The sequence below is a fragment of the Meriones unguiculatus genome, assembly GCF_030254825.1.
Source record: "Meriones unguiculatus strain TT.TT164.6M chromosome X unlocalized genomic scaffold, Bangor_MerUng_6.1 ChrX_unordered_Scaffold_30, whole genome shotgun sequence".
NCBI lineage: Eukaryota > Metazoa > Chordata > Mammalia > Rodentia > Muridae > Meriones > Meriones unguiculatus.
Genome location: NW_026843706.1, coordinates 2,597,909 through 2,621,873, shown reverse-complemented (window position 1 = coordinate 2,621,873; position 23,965 = coordinate 2,597,909). Strand labels below are relative to the sequence as shown.

The 23,965-nt window shown below is 41.9% G+C and overlaps 1 protein-coding gene across 1 annotated transcript; it reads right to left on the bottom strand.

The window, feature by feature from the left end:
- Nucleotides 1–20,690, bottom strand: Eif2s3 (eukaryotic translation initiation factor 2 subunit gamma). The gene is made up of 12 exons (XM_060376749.1): nucleotides 20,428–20,690; nucleotides 19,629–19,692; nucleotides 18,376–18,503; nucleotides 18,153–18,274; nucleotides 15,849–15,943; nucleotides 14,741–14,899; nucleotides 13,531–13,665; nucleotides 11,495–11,589; nucleotides 10,183–10,327; nucleotides 6,513–6,682; nucleotides 6,107–6,279; nucleotides 1–1,896 (listed from the first exon to the last, which is right to left on the bottom strand). The coding sequence occupies exons 1-12, from the start codon at nucleotides 20,494–20,496 to the stop codon at nucleotides 1,833–1,835; spliced, it is 1,419 nt and encodes a 472-aa protein (XP_060232732.1). The 5' UTR covers nucleotides 20,497–20,690; the 3' UTR covers nucleotides 1–1,832.
- Between the last annotated feature and the right edge of the window lie 3,275 nt (nucleotides 20,691–23,965).

The following is a 23,965-nucleotide window of genomic DNA, read 5'->3' as shown; positions in this document are numbered from 1 at the left end:
TTTCATTGAAAGCATCATTAAATGAAGTCTTTATTTTTTTAAAGAAATGAAGTTTATGATTTCAGTTATTTGCACTTACAGCTGCACTCTTTTGTAAAAACCAGCCACACATCTCATTGTTGGGGGATACATACAGAATATAGAAATAGAGAGCCTTTTAGGTAGCATATTGATGCCTCTTATACTTATCAGACTAACTTTAAATCAGGTACATTATACTGAGAATCACTGTATTGACTTAAAGTGAATTTTCAGACCACATGGTACGTTGTTGAAATTCACACAGATGCTTGAAATTAATGACAAGAGATTCTGGTTTCAGTTCGGATGAAATTACTTAAGCCATTCAATATTTTCGGCCTCATACCAGAATTTCTATTATAAAGTATCTACAACACATGGGCATAGATATAAAATTAATGCTTGATTCAGAACCTTATTTTATTTAAATATATTCTTCATGCAACCTTTCAGAGCCAACCAAATACATAATGTCAATAGGTTTTCTTAAAACTCACATCCACGGTTCTAAACCTCTATAAAGCCATTTCAGTAACCCAAAGAGTACAACACAGTAACTGTAGCATTAAATCCCATTTTATGGAAATAAAAATATTACCAACAATCAAAAGTCAGGGACACCACTATTTAGTATGTATTTCTCAACTCTCTAGAAACTATCAAAGCCTGTACTCTACCCCAGGGCCCTTTTTTTTTTTCCTTTAAACTTAAACAGCAATTCTCATGTCAGCTGGAGTTGGAAAGCATTGCTCTAACAGAGTATCTAATAGCATAATTCACACCATAATCCTGCCAACTAAGGAAAACTAGTACAGCTAGGGACAATGGAGCCAATGGTAGATTGCTTGTTCATCATTAAAGAGACTCCATGCTATCCATAGCTTACTAAAACAAAGACCTCAAAGAAACACAACCTGGACGGGAGTTTGTCAACTGTCATTCATCTCCCCGTCATAATACTATTTGCCAGTGGGGGAAGACTGAGACTTTAGGCATAAATAATAAAGACACAGTCTCGTGAGAAGTTCTGGTGTTGGATTTGTAGGGTTCCTTTCAGGAAAAGCGTAAGAAAGGCCCACCTGTGCTAAGGGAATGAGCACTCAACTTCTAAGAGCCATGCTCATTTGAGCCGCTGATCTTCTTCTCTGTTCAAATTTCAGATAACAGAACACCAGATAGGAAGACAAATAAAGGGGTGGGTCTTTAGTTTTTACTGATATAACTGTCCTTCACCACAGATGAATCATGAAAAAAAAAAAAAAGAGACTGTTTTCATTTTAGATAGGTTCATATGTATGCTATAGTAAAGGGTGATTGTAGCGAAGTTTCATTTCAAACTTTCATTGATTAATAAATCAGAATATTTAACTTTTGCTAAAATATATTTGATCCAATATAGTATATAGTATACCACTTTTCACATTTACTTGTAGGCCCTAAATTACAAGTAGAGGTTAAAATTTCATCACCAAAATGAGAATAAACTTACAGCTACTAGTAAGTTAATGAGCTACAAAATTAATTGCCTACGATTGCTTTAAAACAAAACAAAACAAAAAACCCTCCTAGGCTATTAAAAGAAATCCTAACTCCATCCCAAGGGATTGGTTTTTGTTGCTTAATTAATTTTTATGGGCAATGGTGTTGCGTGTGTGTGTGTGTGTGTGTGTGTGCTGGATCCTGGAGTTGCACACCATTGTAAGCTGACGTGTGGGTGCTGGGAATTGAACCCTGGTCCTCTGGAAGATCAGTCAGTGTTCTTAACTGCTGAGCCATCCAGCTCCTCCAAGGCACTGTTTAACTTTGATTCTTCAGTCATCATCTACAGTTGGCTTAATGGTCACTCCTCTTCTTATCTGACCCCAACCAATTAAACTGCAAAATAAAAATAGAAGAAATCATGAGCTTTATCCCAACGGCAATGGCATCACTACACAATCATATGTCTCCTTTCTAAATTCAGATATCTTCCCAAAGCTGCTTCTCCACAATGAAAGCTCACAGTTTCCTTAGATTCTAAAAACCAGATAGATGGCTACCAGACAGCATGACAAGAAAATAAAAAACCTGCTGTCATATACACCGGTAAGTTGGATGCTGTAAATTCAAGCATTTGGGAGACAGGTAAATGAGGAGTTAGTTCGTGGCTACGTATTAAGTTTGTGGCTAGCCTGGGCAACAGGAAATCCCATCTTAAAAAAACAAAAACTTGCCAGTTGTGGTGGCATTTGCCAGCACCTGGGAAGTAGAGGAAAGTAGAGTTCTGTGTTCAAGGACAGCCTAGGCTACAAAGTGAGACCTTGTCACAAAGAAAAACAAAACAACAACAACAACAAAAACCCTAAGTGCTAAAGAGATGGCTCAATGGTGAAGAGCACTTACTGCTCTTGCAGAGGACCTGGGTTCAGTTCCTAGAACCCATAAGGTAGCTCACAATCACAGCAATCCAACAATCTATTCCAACTTCCTTGGGCACTGGGGCAAGCATGTTAGTGCACACACGTAATACTCAGACACATAAAATAACAATAAAAACAACTCCCCAGAAAGAATATATTTGTCTTTAACACCCTATTAAAAAAAAAAAAAACCTCCCCAAAAAAACAATAACAGCTCTAGTAAGTTTTGTCTGTCTGTACATGGATTTTTGTTTGTTTGAGAAGTTTCACTATGTAGTTTTGGATGACTGAAAGTTGCTTTTTTAACCAGGTTGGTGTTGAACTCAGAGGTCCCCCTTCTCTGCTTCCCGTATACTGGGATTTAAGGCCTGTACCACCACACCCAGCTCAGATTTAAAAGCAAAATAAACCCTAATTTTCTTTGCTTGTCTTTAGAAAATATTTCCCACTGACAGTGCCTCAGCACTCTGTGGCCTTGGCTGTCCTGGACTTGCTTTGTAGAGCAGGCTGGCCTCAAACTCACACTGATCCACTTGCCTCTTTCTCCCTGAGTGCTAAGATACCACTCCCAGCTGACAGTGCCTCAACAGGCAACAATGTCTTTAGATATCAGCTGGGAAAAGAAAACCACAGCAATGGGGGCTGGAGAGATAGCTCAGAGGTTAAAAGCACCAGTTGCTCTTCCAGAGGTCCTGAGTTCAATTCCCAGCAACCACATGGTGGCTCACAACCATCCGTAATGAAATCTGATGCCCTCTTCTGGTGTGCAGCTGTACATGCAGACAGAATACTGTATAAATAAATCTTAAAAAAAAAAAAAAACACAGCAATAATATAAGCAGACTGTATATAAGGAGATTGCTCATCACAGTAGGACTTCACCAGCAGTGGTGCCACAGCCTTTAATCACAGCCCTCAGGAGGTGGAGGTGGATGGTCACTGTGAGTTCCAGGCTAGCTTGGTCTTGTCAGAGCAGCCAGGGCTTCATAGGGAGACACTGTCTTTTTTTTTTGGGGGGGGGGGTGGTGGTGGAGGTGGTGGTAGAGATAACAAAAGGTTAACATTTGATACACTGTAGAGTTTGACAACTCAGATAAATCTTCTTAGCCAGAATGCAATGAGAAAGAAGCCAAACACAGTGGTGCACACCTGTAATCCCAGCAACCAGGGAGGCAGAGGCAGGTGAATCTCTGTGAGTTCAAGGCCAGCCTGGTCTAGGACAGCCAAGGCTACACAGAGAAACCCTGTCTCAAAAAACCCAACCCCCTCCCAACTTCCACCCCCCACACCAAAAAAAAGAGAATGCATTGAGAGACTGTCACCTGCACAGTATCCAGGAAAGACTGACGAAGGAAACAGGCAGTGAAGAACAGAGTCAAGGCACAGCGGAATAATTTTAGGGAAAATCAGGCTGTGGGACAGTCTAATTTAGAAGGTATATATTTCAGACAAACCAACAGGCAAGGTTAAATGGATTAAAACTGCTTTTCAGAAAGATCCCAAATAGCCACAGGCAGCAATAGGACATCAGACATTCTTTACTATAGCACTATGACAGTGTTTTGAAGACTCATTCTGACTGCGACCTTAAGTAATAACAGGTAAGGCAAAGCAGGACTCTTTGGCTACAACTTTGTAAGTGAAGGCCAGAGCACTATGAACAATGATGCATTGAGGAATGGTGAAGGAAACAGTACTCATTAACTAATTTGAGAACAAAAGAATCAGAAACCAAAGATAAATGTGTGTGTTGGGGGTCGGTCTGGTTGTATTTGGATGCTAATTACTGGTCCTTAAGATCTGGCTACTGCCCAGATAGACCTATCCTTGTTGTGTAAACCTGCCTACGATATTATACCTGGCCAAGGCAGGAGGTAGCCATGGATAAGGTGTCTGTGCTTTGGGGATAGGAGAATCTCAGGAAGGAGAGAGGGGAAAGCAACCATGAGTTAACATGGGAAAGGAACCACATGGGTTGGGAGGAAGCACTCCAAGAATAACGTGAATGGAGTAAGTATTGGGGATTATGGATGGGAGGCAGCTAGATGGGATGGTTTAAGGAGATGGCACTGGATGGGATTGGAAGGTTTGAGGTAGTGTAGGTGGAATATCTGCCCAGCCCAAGGTAAATAAGGCAGTTATAAAACCGAACAGGTGCCTGTACCTTATTATGATAGTGGGTTAGATAACACCACCATAATAATTATAGGGCTAATAATTATTATTAGCCCAACACCATTTATGCTTCCTAGGTAGTACACAGAGCCTCATTTCTAAAAATTATTTCTCACTAATACTAACCCCTTAGAGAAATGGCCAATTCTAAGACTGAAGGAGAGAGGTATAAAACAACCTGGGACATCTTGTGGCAGGAAATAAGTCTGTACCAAAAACAATAAAATACAAGATGGACAAAAAGATACAGGAGCCAGCCCTAGCGTCCCCGCTGACAAAATCACGGACAATTTGTACATCAAAACAAAAGACAGCACGTACAGATCATAGCCTAATGAATTGAAACAGAACCTCACAAATCTGTATTATGAAAGCGGGTAATCAAATAATAGGGAAGAAAAAAAAAAAGAGCCAAACAAATGGACTGATGAAGTTGACAAGGGGAGGGCGATGGAGGGTGGAATCACTGTTTCAGTCAAAAAGTTCAACTCAGGCACAAAACATCAGTGAGTGATAAACACAGGAGGGGGTGAGATTTGCTGAACAGCAGGCTATTTAAATATGCAGGGTCTCCCAACAAATTCCTTTCTTCTCTCTTTCTTTCTGGCTGGGTGTCTGTGCGTGTATATGTGTACTTACATACATGTGTTTCTTTGAGCTAGCCCAGGTTGCCTGCAAACTTGATATGGAGCTGAAGGTGACTTTGGGGTCCTAATCCTTGTGCAACCACCTCCCAAGTGATTAGTCTGTGCCACCACATCTGGCCTCCCAGTTGTTTTTTCTTTCTTTCTTTCTTTCTCTCTCCCCTCACCCCCAAATCCAAGTTTATGAGAAGTAGATCTGGGAGGGGTTGGGGAGAAGTGAGTCTGATCAAAATACCTTTTTTATTTTTGGGGGGGGGGAGGATGCGTGTTCAAGACAGGGTTTCTGTGTAGCCCTGGCTGCCTTAGAACTTGGTCTGTAGATCAGGCTGGCTTTGAACTCAGAGGGCCTGCCTCTGTCCTCTGTCTCTGAGTGCTGGGATCAAAGGCATGCACCACTATTGCCAAGCAGATCAAAATACTCTTGAAAAAATTCAAAAAAAGTTTAAAGTCCAAGGCTGATAAAGATGGCTCAACAGATAAAGGCACTCATCACCAAGCCTGACTACCTAAGTTCGATCCCCAGAACCCACAGAGTGGAATAAGAAGTTGTTCTCTGACCTCCCCCCATGTATACTGAGGCATGGGTGCATCCCGACACAGACACACATAAAATAAGGACATGTAAAAGGGTGCTTGCTGCCAAGCCAGATCACCCAAGTTCACTTTTTGAAATATAGGTTACATCTAAAACAACGGGAAGCCAGTTGCAGTATTTGTCCTAATAAAGGAATACAAATCAAAAGATATTAATACAGCTCCCGAAACCATCCAAACAAGAAGGTGAGAGCTAAAGCCACATTAATTGTTAAGTTCAAGGAGAAGAGTGTCCATATAAATACCAATAAGAACTTAAGTGAACAAACTCACCGCCAATGTTTCTCAACTCTTCTGCTAAGCGCAATTTTTTCTCCTACTTCTGTGCACACAGGATTAGTCAAAACAATCTTGCCCAAATCAGCCTTGACAGCACTGACTCTTCCTCCTGTCGACAGGGAGCCTATGTTGACCATAAGCACTTCATTCTTAGACAGCTTTTGCACCTAGGGAGAGAAATTGGAGAAAAGGGGGAAACAGATAAGAAAATGCCTTCTGAAGAGTGTGGAGGCGCACACCTTTAAATCACGTGCTCAGGAGGCATAGGCAGATTGATCTTTCTGAGTCTGAGGCCAGCCTGGTATACATAGAGAGCAATACTGAAAGACTTGCCACAAAAAGCCACACAAATCAATAGTTTCTGTTTTCGTGGGGACTCTTTAAAACCTAAAGCACATACCTTTGCGGCTTTCTTGTCTCCTTCAGTTCGTACGCCCAAAAGACGTCTAAGCAGGAAATAGGAAATTTCCAGTTCTGTGAATATTTCAGGTAAAGCTCCAACGGCACCAAGTACTTGTCCCACCATTCTGTCAGCTCGGCACAAAGTGGGGTCGATCTTTGTTCCAACTCCTAATAAAAAGTAAAATGTTATGCAGTCTTATTTCTTATCTAAAATACCCTTGGAGTAATTTGCTTCAAAGTCTAGTTAAAAATCGACATCCTTCTACACCTTCTTCCGCTTTCATACACTTAGAGTAAGCCGAACAAAAAAATACTTGTTTTAATTTTGTTTTTGGTTTTGTAAGTAGTTTCTCTCTGTAGCCTTGGCTGTCCTGGAACTCACTCTGTAGAACAGGAAGGCCTCCAACTTAAGAGAGCTACCTGCCTTTGCCTGAGATTTAAGGCCATCACACCTTTCATGAAAATAAAAATTTAGAGCCTTTTCTGGGTGTTCTGATGCACCCGAGTACCATAAGCATGTAGTACCTTCAAGAGCCATAAGAGGGCGACAGATGCCCTGCAAAGATAGTCACAAACTTGTGAGCTGCTTAAAGTACTAGACACTGAACTTGGGTCCCCTGAAGGAGCAGAGCAGCAAGTGCTTTTAAACACAGAGCCATCTCTTCAAGGCCCTTATTTTTTAAGTTATGTGTCTATATGTGCCTTTGCACGTAAGTGTGGCACCAAAAGAGGGTACTGGCTCTCCTGGAGCTGGAGTTATAGATGGTTCAGAGTCACTCATAAATCCAGACATCTGCAAGAGCAGTAGCCATTCCTAACCACTCAGCCACATCTCCAGTCTTTACAGTAAACATTACACAAAGGAGAAATGAATTGCATGTATTTCCTTCCTTAGCTCAAAGACACATTTTGAACTCTTATTCAATCTTGCCTTTTTCTCAGCAATGGAAAAATGGTAAGAGATCAGAAAACCCTTTTTTGATTTGTTTGAGACAGGGTCTTACTTGAGTTAGGTCTTGTAATGGAAGTTTTGGTTTCTTTAAAAACTCAGTTATGTTATATAAATATTCTTTTTTATTTAATAACAAGCGTGGGATTTTAGCTTGGGCTTTAGTTTGTCCAGAGCCGACGATTCCTCCTGGGTGCTGGTCTTTGCAGCACAGAGAGGGGTGTGGTCTAGGGAGTCCTGGAAGAGATAGACTGAGGAGGCTGCTTGCCGCGTTTACTGTTGACAGATTCGTAAAGCCCCAAAAGAACCCATCGGGCCTAAACAGCTGCAAGAAGTAAACGGGTCTGAGCCCCCTCTCCCCACTAACCTTTCTTACCTAGGGCTAAATGGCTGCTGGAAGGGAGGTAGAGGCCTAAAAACCCCAAATAAAATGTTTAAAAACGAGTGTAACAGGGCTGGAGAGATAGGTCAGAGGTTAAGAGCACTGGCTGCTCTTCCAGAGGTCCTGAATTCAATTCCCAGAAACCACATGGTGGCTCACAACCATCTATAATGAGCTCTGGTGCCCTTTTCTGGCATGCAGGTGTATATGCAGACATAACACTGTATAATAATGAATAAATCTAAAAAATAAAATAAAATAAATTTTTTTAAAATGAGCATAAGGTCTTATATCTCCAGTCTAGTTATGCTGTCCACATTGGTCTCAACCTTCTGTGCTAAAGGCAATTCTGCTTCAGAGTCCCAAGTATGTGGGACTGTAGGTACTCACTACCATGCCTAGGTGGAAGTTGTTTTTTTTTCTTTTATTCCCACATCAGTGTGAGTATAATCTGACATTTTTTTCCTTTTTAGTAACATTACATTTGCAAAATTCACACAAAAAGCAATCACCTCCAAAAGTGTGTCACCAAACAGTAATGATAAGCCAGGTACTCTGGTGCAAACCTATACCCAGCTACTTGAAGACCATTTGAAAAAGGGAATTCAAGGCCAATTTAGGCAATATAGCAAGGCAGTATAAAACCAACCAACCAGCCTAAATCCCCAAACAAACCATATATAACCCGTGTTTTGAATGCTAGACCATCAAACTTACTTTGTGCCAGGCACAGTGGCATAGACCTGAAATTCTAGCTGTAACTGGAGAGAATGTTGCAGGAAAACCTAAAGTTCTAGCTCAGCTTGCAGTACAAAGTAAGTGAGTTTAAGGACAGCTTGGGTAACCTTGTGAGATCTTTTAAAAAGAGGAAGAAGAGTGGGGCTGGAGAGATGGCTCAGTGGTTAAAAGTACTACACTCTTCTTTTGTGGGCACCAGGCATGCATGTGGTGCGCACATACACACACAAACACTCATACCACATAAGCGAAATAAATTACATAGAGCACCTGCCTAGCATGTTCCAGCCTTTACCCAAAACTTGGCCAGAATTATTGAATAAATATCTATCCACCAAAAGATACTTTAAAAATATTTTTATTATTAATATTATGCTTGTTTGGAGTGAGCAAGCACCTTTACTTGAGCCAGCTCCAAAATGTCTTCTTCCTGTTTACAATATTCCAAGATGTACCAATAAAGCCAGGTGTGATAGTACACATCTGTAAGCCTAGCACTTGGGCAGCTGATCTAGGAGGGTTGCCTTGAAAACCAGCCTAGAGAAAATTATATGGCAAGACCCTATGTCAAAAATTAAAACAGGGGCTGGAGAGATGGCTCAGAGGTTAAGAGCACTGACTGCTCTTCCAGAGGTCCTGAGTTCAGTTCCCAGCAACCACATGGTGGCTCACAACCATCTATAATGAAATCTTGTGTCCTCTTCTGGTCTGCTGGCACACATACAGGCAGAATACTATATAAATAATAAATATACAAATCTTAAAAAAAAAATTAAAACAGGATGTGGTGGAACACACCTTTAATATCAGCACTCAGGAGGCCAGCCAGGGCTATGTAGAGAGACCCTGTCTCAAAACAAACAAAAAATTCCAACAACAAAAATAACCAAAGGGAGGCAAAGAGATGACTCAGCAGTTAAGAGCACTTGCTGGTCTCTACAGAGGCCCTGGGTTTGGCTTCCAGAACTGACAAGGCAGCAGCTCACAGGCTCTGAAACTCCCAGTTTCAGGGGGTGGGGGTAGGAGGAATCTGATGCCCTCTTTGGCATTTTGGGCATTGGCACACACAAGGTGTACAAACATATATGCAAACAAGATCATATACTGTCGGGAGCGTGACTCAGTGGCCTGCGGCCTTTACTAAAGGCAGAGGAGAACTTGCAAGTCCATCTCCTTTTGTTTGTGATAACAGGTGGGATAGCTTGTGAGGGTTACACCTCTTCCTCAGGCTCCTTATGCAAATTAACCTATTGTTCTGAGATGTTTTACTGGCTAAAGTAACTCCTCAAAGAAAAAAGTGGGCAGAAGGCTGGAGGCAGAGGATGAGAGAACACTTGAGACTTGCTGCCTGCTGCAGCAGTCTGCCTTTTGCAAAGGCTGTTGAGTCTGGACCTTTAAAAAGTTTCCTGTGTGCTGTGTGTTTATTGTATTAATTTTAATCCTCACACCCAACTCAAGAACCGTTCGACTCTGCCCGGCTGGTCCCGGCAATATACATAAAAATAATTCTGTAAAAACAAAACAAGCCTTACACTTTATCTTTGATATTTCCTACAAAACACACCATTAATCTCCACAAATTAAGAGGGAAATGCTTACCAATGAGGCCACCTGGAGCAGCATACTGAAGATCATTATGTTCCGCAAAAAGTGATACAATTTTGGAAAAAATTGGTTTACACATGAGTTTTCCTTCACTATCTTTGGAAACAATACCAGGTCTGACTTCTATCTCCTGGCCTACCTGTAAACATACCATTAGTAATGAGAATTATTGTAGAACAATGTATTATTTAGCTACCAATGTACTAACAAAAAGACCACAAAACTAAAAAGGCGATCTTTCCTCTAACTTCAAGACTACTACTTTTTTAAAAAATTCTTTATTAATTACACTTTATTCACTATGTATCCCCTCTGTGGTTCCCTCCCTCCTCCCGTCCCAATCCCTCCCTTCCTCCACCCTCTGCATGCATGCTCCTCCCCAAGTCCACTGATAGGGGAGGACTTCTTTTCCTTCCTTCTGATCCTAGTCAACTAGGTCTCATCAAGAGTGGCAAGACTACTACTTTTATTGACTTCTCCCAGCTGTGCACCACCATGCCAGATTAAAATTACATATGTATACATAAAAATAAAATACATACATACATATATATATATATATTTGTTTGTTTGTTTATTTGAGACACAGTCTCAATGTAGCTCTGGCTATCCTTTAACTAACTTTGCAGACTATGCTAGCCCCAAACTTGGAAATCTGTCTGCCTCTGCCTCCAGATTTAAAGGTGTGAGGTACTATGCTCAGCTACATTTTTTTTTAAAGGAAAAAAATGAGTCTGGCGGTGGTGATACATGCCTTTAATCCCAGCACTTGGGAGGCACAGGATCTCTTGGTTTGAGGCCAGCCTGGTCTACACAGTGAGTTATAGCACAGCCAAGCCTACACAGAGAAACCCTGTCTCAAAAAACCATAAAAAGGGAAGGAAAAACCTGACATGGAGGAGACAGATGTGTCAACAGTTACAGAGTACTTGCTGCTCTCCCCAAAGGTCAGAGTTCAGTTCCCAGCACCCTCATGGCAGCTCACAACCATCTTTAACTCCAGTTCTGAGGGATCCAACGTCTTCTGGCCTCCCTGGACACACACATACACGGAGACAAACCCCCATAGGTATTAACTAAATAAATCTAAAAGAAAATTTTTTCCTCAGTTCCACTCAACCTTTGCAATTATCAAATAAGCCTGTTGTCATGTAAAATATGCTCCACATTCACAAGAGAACTATAACTGTGGAGATCGACCCTGAAAAGTTCTTAGTTCCGCCTATGCACCATGGCACTCGCACGGCCACCCCCATATATATGATAAACAATCAAACGCATAGCATAACAATTCAATCCAGTTTACCTTTAACACTCCTTTTAGAATACTACCACCGGCTACACCTCCCTTAAGGTCATCAACTTCACAGCCAGGTTTGTTGACATCGAATGACCTGATAACTAAAAGGGAAAAAAAAATTAAGATGAAATAAAGCCATTTCTATTGATTGTAGCTTTAGAATTCTTTTCCAAGTCAACTTCTCTAAAAACAATATAATGTTACTGCTTTAATGCTTACCGAAATCTTACTTATAATAGAAACAAACAAACAAAGCAGAAAGTTTAAAAGTTCATTCAGATGGCTTATTAAGTACACTAATATTATAAGAGTCTCTACCATGGAGTATCATGCAGCTATTAGAAATTAATAGTATAAATTATCTGTAATGGTCTTGGATTGCTTTTGTCTACATACAAAGTGAGTTCCAGTACAGCCAGGGATACACCTGTCTTGAGAAACCCTGTCTTGAAAAAGTGCCAGGTGTGGTGGCGCATGCCTTTAATCCTAGCACTCAGGGAGGCAGGGGTAGGTGGCTATCTGAGTTTGAGGTCAGCCTGGTCTACAAAGCGAGTACAGGAGAGTCAAAGCTACACAGAGAAACCCTGTCTTGAAAAAAACAAAAACAAAACAATGACAACAAAGTCTTGACCTATGTATCTAAGGTTTCTGAATCTGTGTCATTCAACCAGACAAGAATCAAAAATGCTTATATGATGAGGCCCATTATCCTCTTTGCATTGTAACCGTTTATACAGCGTTCACAACCAACTGGCTATTATGACTTAAGGCATACAGAAAAGGACTGGTAATGTACCTCAGTGGTAGTGTGGAGGAGGCTGCACGTGGGCATTTTATTTTTTCATTTGTTTGAGAGAGGCTCTCAGGTTGTAGTCCCGACTGACTTGAGCTTGTTATGTGGACCACCCTAGCCTTGAATTCAAGTGCTTGGATTATAGGTATGTGCCACCATGCTTGGTATGTTATATATAGAATTTCTGTATTATATGGCTTCTACAATACAAATTTACTTTAAAAAACCGTAAGACATTTCTAAGACTGTATGACATATTCTTAGGTCACCCAGGAGAACTTTCCCCCAACAATCATACAAACAGCTCCAAATGAAGACCTAGAAAAAGAGGCCTTTGAAAAAGCTCCTGCATCTTTGAGCAGCAACCACAACTCAGTGAAATCAAACCTATCGGCTTTTCAGTAATGGTATGATATAGTGGAAATTTCAGTTTCTTTAGAAACTCAGTTATGGGGGCTGGAGAGATGGCTCAGAGGTTAAGAGTACTGGCTGTTCTTCCAAAGGCCCTGACTTCAACTCCCAGCAACCACTTGGTGGCTCAGAACCATCTATGAGATCTGGTGCCCTCTTCTGGTGTGCAGGCACACATGCAGGCAGAATATTGCATAAATAAATAATAAGGACTCAGTTATGTTACATAAATATATTTTTGTTTTAATCTGAAGTGTGGGTTATGGAGCTGCTTTCAGTTTGTCCATAGAGAGGGGAGTGGTCTTTTCCAGTTGCAGTTATGTAATTCTGACGACTCTGAGAGGGATGAATATCAGAACCAGGAAGGAGGAGGCTTTGAGGAGAGGGCTGGAGAAGGAAGAAAGCTGCTGCTGTGCTGGTTAACTGGACTGCTGGATATCCTGACTACAAAGATTGGAATTGCCCCAAGGAACTAACTCTAAAGAAGTCTACCCTTCTAACCTTCCTTCTCTCCTACCTAGGGTCGGGGGTTGGAAGAGAGGTAGAGGCATAAGGAACCCCAAATAAAACAGTTTAAAAACCAGGGCCAACAGTACAATGACATCATTGGTATGGAAACTGTAACAGTTCAACATCTTATAATCCCCTACAGAAAATACTTTTGTCACTCCAGGTTGGTCACGGAAAATACCAAATACTAACCACAATGAGTTTTTCAATATAATCAAGACATTATTTCAAATAGGTTTTATGGATTTATCACCACCTCTGCAGAAAGGAGAAACATTACAGGGGAAGCACCAAGATGGAAAAGTCCAGTTAAATGTGACTCACTTACCAATGAGACGGGGTTCTGAAGTAAAGTCTCTTGGGGGCACTGGTATTTTCTTCACTATGTACTCACAGACAACTTCAATGTTGTATTTCAGCTGAGCAGAAATTGGAATAATTGGCGCCCCTTCTGCTACTGTTCCTATGTAACAGATTTCAGAAAAATCAAAATCCTTGGGTCTTATAAAACTTGCTCTATACAGCTGCTAGATAAATCAGAACTAAAAGAGGCCTAAATATGTCTACACACAAATGCCAGTCAAAAAGCAGAAAGTGGTCTCTCTAGAAAGATGACAATATTCTCTTTAACTCCTGCAAATGAATTATTTGTCCTCTAAGGGGAAACTGCTAAATTTACATCAACGGGTTTAATAAAGGCAAAATGCTGTGTTTAAAGCAACAAAACACGGATATTCCTAGGGAGCAGCACTTTAGAAGCTAGAAGATTTCTAACAACACATAATTAACCTTTCCATAAATGTCAAAAGGAAATTAGAGTCTTCGATAATTAAAGACTGGCTGGCCTATGTATTTTTTTCTTTATTAATCATATGTCAAGCAAACTAGTCAAAGAAATAGACCAAAATTAATCAGATTTTAATCAAAATGTATTATTTTTCATGCCAGAACTGGGTTCTCAACGAGGAAAGGCTAAAAAAAATAACCAAATGTCAACAGTAATAGGCATCATGTCTTCTCGGAAAGTGGAACATGCTATGGTACTAGAGAAAGGAACTCTGAAAAGATCACTTTGTTCTTTAAGATGGACACTCTCTATGCAGTCCTTGCTGGCCTCGAACTGGCCTCTGTGCCTCTAGGGTGCTGAGATTAAAAGCATGTGTCATGAGGCCCAGCAGAAAAATTGCTTTTACTTTTTTTTTTAATTCATTTTACTACTACTATGAATTTTTTTCTTTTGGGAGGCAATGATAAATTCAGTGCCTTGTGTTTGCCAGGCAAGCACTCTACCACTGAAGTATACTCTAAGCCCTTGGAATTTAAAACATGTAATGTGACTGACAGCATCTCCAAAGTATAACCTCAGTTTTAACTTTGTACATTAAATTCAGAAAAATATATTTATCTTATCAGGACACTGTATCAGGTCACTAACAAGTACTGGGTAAAAAAACAACACTTATGATACTTAAATCTACTTCATTTTAGATGATATTACAATTTAGTGATCCTCTGATTTATTAGCTATTAAAACTTACCTTGTACAAATGCAAGAATCTGCTCATATTGTTCCTTAGCCTGACTTTCTTTGACTAGATCAATTTTATTCTGTAAGATCAAAATATGCTTGAGTTTCATGATTTCTATAGCAGCCAGGTGTTCAGAAGTCTGAGGCTGAGGGCATGATTCATTACCAGCTGGTTGACAGAGAATAACAAACATGCGTAAGAATAATTAGAAATATCGACAGAATGCAATTTTAAAAACAGCAGGCAGACTGTTGGTTGTGCGGAGCCGTGGGGAGCGTAATTGGGCGGTGAATGCTTAACAGGTAGGGCATTCACTCTGGTAGTGATGAAATTCTGAATGGACCTCCCTCACTGATATTGACAAAATAGTAAGCTTTACATGATGTGCACTCTACTGCCAACTGCTTCACCCTGTATCTTCGTTCACTGCAGCCTCACACTCCTGGTCCTAAGCCAGGAGCTTCCAATGAACAAGTTGTCTTCAAGAGTTTTTGCTGAGGCCTTCTAGCTCAATCTAGTCTGGGCGTGCTCTGGTACAGCTCAGCTCTAACGAGATGGTCAAGGCTCCTCCTTAAATAAGCAACAGTGCACCGTGGTAGGTAAGTTTTGGTCAGCCTGCCTACAGTCACCCCCCCACCCCGTCTGCTCATGTGTCCGATACTATATCCCTTTGCAAACCTCAAAATGCCACTTATGCCTGTGAAATCGCTGAACAGTTCACATAAGGAGTAACAGCGTTACCGCAGTGTGTAACTCCCAGGTTGTGTTACGCCATGGCCATTACTATGAATCAATCAGTTCTCCACCTCCACGGAGAGGCAACTCACTACACAGACCAATGCTTCAACGCTCAAATTTTAAATGGAGGTAGTATGTGCAGCTGCACCATATTATTTTCTGGATACTCTAAGACTTCGCAGAAGCCATAAACCCCAGGACTCTTTTGCTTAGTATTTTGTTTGTGCTGTTAGAAGGAAATGTCATCCTCTGTGACACATTCCTTTTCATGTCTCACTTAGATAACGGACATGGCCTCCAAAGGTTTTAGTTCTTCCTCAAATATTCCACTCAGATTAGTTATCCCTCTGTTTGTCCAAACTAATTCTGATGACTTTACCTATCAACAGAAGAGCTGCATCCATCACTGCTGCGCCATTCAGCATTGTAGCCATCAAAATATCATGGCCAGGACAGTCAACAAAGGAAACATGCCTGGCAGTCGAGAAATAACAATCAGTCTTAAGATCAATCAAAACTATAAGCAGACTGTAGATTTCTTTTCTTTTTGAGACAGGGTTTTTCTGTGTAACACACCTGGCTGTCCTGGACTCTTTCTGTACACCAGGCTGGCCTTGAACTCACAGAGATCTGCCTGCCTCTGCCTCCTGAGTTCTGGGATTAAAGGTGTACACCACCATGCTTGGCCAGGCTTTACTGTAGATTTCAGAAAGTTAAATCACATGGGAACTAGTTCTCAATGTTGTTAAAATGTGTTGTAAGACTTGGTGTTTATAGACTCTGGATCTGATGCTTATGGCTTCCACAGGTACTGGCACCTAGATAAGCGCTCAGACAAACACATCCGTATCATTCAAAATAAACATGAAAAAAGAGAGAATGAAGACTTTCATTTAAAAAAAATACTCTGCCCAAAATATCACTACCCCTGAAAAACTGGAATTGTGTGTCTGAAAGTGAGAGGACAGTACTACTTTAAACTTACGGTACTCAGAGTTATGACTTTAGAATTTACTTTTTAAGCCACAGGCAGTGGCGCACCCCTGTAAGCCTAGCATTCGGGAGGCAGAGGCAGGTTGATATCTGTGAATTTGAGGCCAGCCTCGTCTATAAAGTAAATCCACGACAGCCAAGGCTACACAGAGAAACCTTGTCTCGAAAAACCAAAGCAAGCAAGCAAGCAAACAAACAAACCCAAAAAGTGCTCTTGGTTACTAAGTCATCTCTCCAGGCCCCAAATCACAATTTTAACAAAAAGATATGCTCACACTGCCATGATCTAAAATGGGAATCAAGGATCAGCAAACTGTGAGCTCCAGACTCGGCCTACCACAAACCCATACGTGAGTTTACATGTGTTTTTGTAAAAGAAGAGAAGAAATAAGCACTAGCAACTTTAAGGCCCACAAAACAGAAAACAGTTGCTCTTTACAATAGAGGTATCCTTATCTCTGATAGTGCTAGGACCAGAGTGAGCTAAAAAAGGGTACCTCAGGTGTACATTTTAAGGGGATGCCTAAACAGTTAAAAAGAAAGCCTGGAATGTTGATCAGCGGTAAAGCATTTGCCTGCTAGCATGTGGGGCTTTTGGTGCAAGCCCTAGTGCTAAAGAAAAAAAAAATAATTCAACACTTGGATAAAGACAACTAAATTTCAAAATTAATGCCAAAATCCATTATGATCAAAGCTCCAACATTTTAAATAGAAAAAGGATTATTAACAATGACCTGCCTAAAAGGCATGTTGGCAAACACCTTTAATCCCAGCATTCAGGAGGCAGAGGCAAGCAGATCTCTAAGTTTGAGGCCAGGCAGGCTACACAGAGAAAACCTGCTTCTAAAAACCAACCAACCTACCAACCAAGCTAAAGAAGTCACAGAAAAGCAAGAAAATATCAGCAATATTGTTTGTCTTTATTTAAAGTCTCGACTGGTGACTCTTGCATTAAAGTATTTATCCTGATTATTGCGATTTCTTGGCTTCCCCTCCTTCCCTAGATTTTGGACCTAAGAGAAAAATCTGCCCACTATCTAAGATGGTCTTGTAATCCCCAAAGATGTTAGTAACTAGATACCAGCACCCTCTGGTAATGAACCAACATGTGAAACTATATTCAGAAAATTGTTTGGAAACAAAGCCATTTGTTTTAAAGAAGCAATTGAAAAAATGGCTTCATTCTTTTATCTACTAAACAGAAATGACACTGCTTAAATCCAATGAGTTGTTTTCTCTCCCTTCCTTTTTTGCTCATGCAATACTCACCTTAAAAAAAATTTTTCTTTTAAAGATTTATTTTCACTTTCTGTGAATGAGCATTTCATGTCTGGTACCCTCAAAGGCCAGAAGGGGTTGTGGGATCTCCTAGAACAGGAGTTACAGATGGCTGGGAGCAGCCAAGTAGATGCTGAGAATCAAACCTGGGTCTTCCTAGCCAGTGCATTTAACAGATGACCCCTCTCTAGCTCCCTTATGCAATCTTTCAGTTTGCAGAACTTTTAAAATTAATTTAAAAGGTCAAGTGTTGACCTTTCAATTCTTATCATATAAAATAAATGCAAAATAATGGTAAAGCAATGAAACCATTCAGCAATTAAGTTAGGGTTCAGTGTCTTAAGTACTTCAAAAGGCACAAAGCACAATGTAGTGATTGAAAAGCATAAAGTGATTTTAGCATCAAAGTTACCTCACTAATTTGAAGTTCCCTTTGGTCCCTGGAATGTCTGTAGGAAACTCATCCGGTGTACTACTTCCACATGATCTGTAACATTCTGGTCTAGGACAACTTGGGTCATCAAGTTTATAAATCTAAGTTTCCATGTAAAAGAAAACAAACAAACAAATTGGATTTGTTTACTCATGCACCAGTTAAAGTTAAGGAGTTTCTAGCTTCACTGTACACAGGTCACCTTAGCATTAGCATATCCAAGCTTGATGGTAATGTTCCTTTCCAGTTCATTTTTGAATCTGACAGTGTGAACTCCAGAAATAGCCTTGACCACAGTGGATTTCCCATGAGCTACATGACCAATTGTACCTATTGACCAAAGACAACAAAATTAACTTCAGCATGCAAGTACACCAGATATCTTTACAAACGCTGTTGAGTAGAAAACTAAAAACACTAACTATAAACGGCCTGGACGATCTGGGGAGACCTTGTCATAAATCTTAAAAAAACAAAACAAAACAGAAAAAACAAAAAAACAAAAAAAAAAAAAAAAAAAAAAAACAAAGCCGGAGCCAGGCATGGTGGCATATATCTTTAATACCTGCAGTGAATTTGAGGTCAGCCTGGTCTACAAAATGGGTGCAGGGCAGTAAGGGCTCTGTTATACAGAGAAGCCCCGTCTTGAGGAAAAAAACAACAAAAGTGCTGTGAGTGATGGCTCATGCCTTTAATTTCAGCAGAGGCAGAGGCAGAGGCAGGCAGATCTCTGAGTTCAAGGCCAGCCTGGTCTACAGGTCAGCAAGGGCTACAGAGAGAAATCATCTTGAAAAACCTAACCAACCAACAATAAAAAAAAAAAAAAAAAAAAACTTCCCCCACCCTCCAAAAAAGATTCAAACACACAGTTAGTATGACAAACTTCGATGTAACAAAAAAGAACACACTCATAATCCTAGTACTGAGAAATCTGAGGCAATGGGATTGCCTTTAGTTAAGAGGTCAGCTTGAGCTACACAGTGAATACCAAGCTAACTACATATACTAGTTAGCCAGAATACATAGCAAGCCTGTACTAACGCCCCTTACCCAACAAGAAAAACCAACCACACATTTTATACTCAAGCAATATATATCTCAACAGTTCTAGATGCCAATTAATGGGGAAAGAATTCGACTTAATTATAGCTTATACATCAAATAAAACTTCCATAAACTGCCCTTGTACGGCAAGAACACATTCTCACCTCTTTCTTCCCTACTGTATGATTACATACTGCCTTGTACTATTTTTTTTCCTTTTACTATTAAATTTTTCTTTCATATAATATCGCAAAAATGTAGCAAGGTTTTGTTCACAAGGGCTCCACAGCTTTCTTTTTGACACACTGTACTGCTCAGGACAATCTCCAAGTAAACGACCACAGTATTCAATGAATTATACAACAGGAAAGACTAAAATTACTTTTAAGTCAAGTCTCCGAGCTATCTTACCAATATTAATCGTGGCTTGTCTGCTGATAACTTCATGTGAAAGTGGTGTCAACTTGGTGACATCCTGCAATAAAACATATTTCAAAACATGATCAACATAAACCAGAAAACTTTCCTTGATGTTAATTTTTCCTTTTCCCCAGGTACAACTCTATGCCCTATATAAGCAGCTCTCTTCTCCCGCTAAAGTGTCTCCTCCCTTATAAGGTGCTGTTACACTATGAGCCCTCCATTGTCCTATAAGACAACTCCACTCACTAAGAGAGGACTAGAGATGAAAGACCACCTAATCCTGGAGGCTTAGCAAGTCCTCAAGGGTCCAACACAGCGGGCAGTGTAGTCCGGTTTCCAATCCTTTTCAAACTTAAACTTTAATGATTTTAAACAATCTTTGTGTATCTCATGCTGGCCTCCAACTCGACATGTGGCCACCTTTAACTTTTACTTTTCCTATTTTCATCTCCTAAAGTGCTGGGATTACAGGCGTGCGCTTCTGAGGATGGAACTCAGGGCTGCGTGGATGCTAAGCATACACTCTACACAGTGAACAGCAGCCCCACAGTCCTTAATTCTATTTATCACCGAAGCTTAACTCCGGGAGTTCCAAGTCTCACAATCCTTCACCAGTGCGGGCACTAGGCAAGGTACTGGCGAGGGAGCCGCCACGCCTGAGTCTCTAAGGCTTAGAGGGTACAGCTCTAGGATATCTGCTTTACATCACGATCGAGACACCCGGGCACTGCCCCATCTCCCCACTCCCTGGCTCACGATGCATTCCCGCCACAAATCGAGACCTCACCAATGTAGCGAGATCCTGTCGAGAAAGATGTGGCTGCCCGAGAGTCACTCCACCTTCACCCCCAGCCATCTTGCTCGGAGAGGAAAGGAAACTGCTCGGCAGCCGGTGGACAAAACGTAGGCCCTCTTGGGCGGAGCGAAAGAGCAGCGGCGGGAAGGCGGGCTGTGGCCCAGACCTGGCAAAAAGGATGCCACTTCTCTGTTTTAATTTGCACAGGAACTACCGGCAACCTTACTCGAAAACAAAATACAAATTTTAGAACGTATCCGTTTCCATCCTGTTAGATTTTATTTTATTTTTTTGCGCAGGCAAGGTTGAGGGCAACCCCAGGAAAGGCCCCTTGAGGGTAGGGTTATTAATGTGACACTGCGCGCTGCACGGAGAAGCCATTTCCGTTTCCTTTTTGTGCTGGCTGCAAGTTTTCCGGCATCTGGGCATCTTTACCCAGCGTGTAAATCAGAAAAATGGAAATGTCTCTTTTATTTTACTTCATTAATTTATTGACTTAGTCTAATAAAGGTATGTCAGCTCGGGGTCCTCTTTCGCCTTGCTGGGGCTCTAGCTCCAGAGGACGATACGCCACGCTAACCCTAGCGAGCTTGCAAAGAGCGCCCTCCCGCGGACGTCTGTGGAAAGGTTCAGGAACGTAGTGTTGGAGGAAGAACGTTCCTCCCTTGTTCCGTGTTAGAAGTTTCTAGGGCTGGTGAGGCGGTGCATAGTGTGACCTTAGTATGCTACCGCGTGAATTTCTGAAAACGGCACAGTTTTTTTTTTCCCCCTGAAGCTGAGCCTAGGAAGCCCTTCCCCTTTTTCTTAATTAGTATTTAAAAAAAAATTAAATATCTTTGAGATTTTGTTGTTTTTCATCGTAGGTTAAAAATAAGTAATGTTAGGCTGGAGAGATGGCTCAGAGGTTAAACATACTGGTTGTTCTTCCTAAAGGTCCTGAGTTCAATTCCCTACAACCACATGGTGGCTCAAAACCATCTGTAGTGAGATCTAGTGTGCAGGTACACATGTAGGTAGGATGCTGTATAAATAATAAATAAATCAATCTTAAAAAGAAAGATTTTTAAAAAGTAATGTTAGCTGAGCATGGTGGCCTGTGACTTTCGCCTTTAATCTCAGCAATCAGGGAGGTGGATCACTGTGAGTTCAAAGCCAGCCTGGTGGTCTAAAAGTGATTACAGGCCAGCCAAGACTAAACAGAGAAACCCTGTTTCAACCGCCTCCCACCTACCCACCAAAGGAAAAAAAAAAAAGATGTTGAGGCACAGTGGCAGACACCTTTAATCCCAGTACTGGGGAGGCAGAGGCAGGCACATAGCTATAAGTTCTAGGACACCCAGGTATACAGAAGGCTTGCTACAGAGAAACACTGTCTCAAAAAACCAAAGGGAGAGGGAGGGGGAGAGAGAAGAAGAAGGAGGAAGTGGGAGAGAGGGAGGAAAATGGAGAGAGGGAGGAGAAAGAGGGAGAAAGAAAGAGAGAGGGGGAAGGAAAGGGAGAGAGAAAGAAGGGGAGAGGGAGAGGCAGTGAGAGAAAGAGAGGGGGAGAGGGAAGGAGAGAGGGAGAGATGGGAGAGAAAGAAGAAAGTGGGAGAGAGGAGTAGAGAGACAGTGGGTGGGAGGGAGGGGGAGAAAGGACATAGAGAGGGAGGAATAGAGGGAGGGAGATGAAAAGGGAGATGAAAAGGGAGGGAGGAGAGATGGAGAGGGGGCAAGGGAGAGGGAGAGAGGGAGTGTAAGACCTGGGGTCTCACAGCTCAGGAGTTTAATCGCGCCCTTCCCAGAAACTCCCCCAGACCAAGACTCGTTGCAAAAGCAAGAGGTTTATTAACCATTGTACAATGGGGTCACCCCTGCTGGTCAGCAAAGAGTGGCACAAAGGCCTTTAGGTTTTTAAAAGAAAAATTGCGGGAGATTTGAAGTTGCAGTTTTGGCAATTTAGGATTGGATGAGGAAGCTATAAAGTAAGATAATTGGTTAGGCTTAGGTGCTCAAGCTTGGCCAGTCCTGCCAAGTGTGGCTGCAGCTGCAATTTAAGGTGGGAGTGGTTAGCTCATCCTTGAAGATTAGGGCTGCTGGCTCTTGGCTGGAGATCAAAAGCTACTCAGAAGTCTAGGTTTGTTGCTAAGAAATGCTATCTCAAGGACAAGGGTCTGGTCGTTCTTTTGCTGAGTGAAGGTCATTGCTTGCTTGCCCTTTGTTTATATCTGTCCTCACAGATAGGGTCACATTCCTTCACTCTCTGGAAAGGTACTAAGAGGCTTTAGCTTAACCTGGACCTAAAACTCAAAACTATAGGCTTTAGAGGACATATAGGTTACAAAGTTAGCCTAATCCTTTCAGGAGGAAAAGGGATCGGGAGAGAGGGAGATAAAGGGAAGAGAGAGTGAAGAAGGGAGGGAGAGAAAGACAAGGAGAGAGAGGAAGGGAGAGATAGTGGGAGTCAGAGAAGGGGAGAGAGGGGGAGAAGAAGAGAGGTAGAGAGAGGAAGAGGGAGAGAGAGAGGGAGAAAGAGAATATGAAGGACAGAGAGGGAGTTTGAGGGAGGGAGAGGGAGAGACAGAGGGAATGTGGGAGAGATTGGGAGAGAGAGAGAAACAGGGTGGGAAAGGGAGAGAGGGAGGGGGAGAGACATAGAGGGAGAGAGAGTAGGAGGGAGAAAAATGGAGGAAGAGAGAGGGAGGGAGAAAGACAGGCAGGGAGAGAGGGGAGGGAGAGAGAGGGGAGGGAAAAAGTGGGATAGAGTGGGAGAGAGATGGGGAAAGAAAGAGTGAGAGGGAGAGACAGGGAGGGTGAAAAAGATAAAGGGAGGGAGCAAGAAGAGAGAGGGAGGAAGGGATTGAAGGACAGATAAGAGTGGGAGGGAGGGAGAGATAGTGAAAGGGAGGGAGGGAGAAGGATGGGGAGAGGGAGAGAAGAGGAGAGAGGGAAGGAGATCTAGGGAGAGTATGAGGGAAGGAGAGAGGAAGGTAGAGAGGGAGAGGGAGGGAGAAAGAAAGGGAGGGATAGACAAGGGAGAAAGAGAGAGAAAGTAAGAGAGAGGGAGGGAGATGGAGAGAGGGAGATGGGGCAAGGGAGAGAGGGGGAGACAGAGGTAGAAAGAGAGGGATGGAAAAGATGGAGAGAAAGAGGTAGAGAGAGGGACAGAGAGGAAGAGAAAGAGAGTGGGACAAATAGGGAGAGAGAGGGAGGGAGAGATAGAGAGATAGAAGGAGAGAGGGAGAGGGAGGTAAAGCAAGAAAATAGAGATAGGAAGGGAAAAAAATGAGAGGAAGAAGGAAGAGAGGGAGTGTGAAAGAGGGAAGAAAAGAGAGGAAGGAAGATATAGAGGGAGGGAGAGAGGGAGGGAGGGGAAGAGAGGGAGCTATAGATAAAGAGAGAGGGAGGGAGAGTGTGAGAGAGGAACAGTGGGAGAGGGAGAGTGACAGGGAGAGGGAGGGAGACAGAGGTAGAGAGAGAGGGTAGGAGACAGAGGAAGGAAGAAACAGAAGGGGAGAGAGTGAGGAAGAGAAAGGAAGAGGGAGAGAAAA

What these genes read in the sequence shown, in the direction of transcription:
- Eif2s3 (XM_060376749.1), bottom strand. Translation starts at nt 20,496, where the DNA reads ATGGCTGGGGGTGAAGGTGGAGTGACTCTCGGGCAGCCACATCTTTCT. An exon ending in TTGGATATGCTAATGCTAAG is followed by an intron (nt 18,275 to 18,375) that starts GTGACCTGTGTA and finishes ATGGAAACTTAG; the next exon opens with ATTTATAAACTTGATGACCC. An exon ending in GATTCTTGCATTTGTACAAG is followed by an intron (nt 13,666 to 14,740) that starts GTAAGTTTTAAT and finishes TCTGTTACATAG; the next exon opens with GAACAGTAGCAGAAGGGGCG.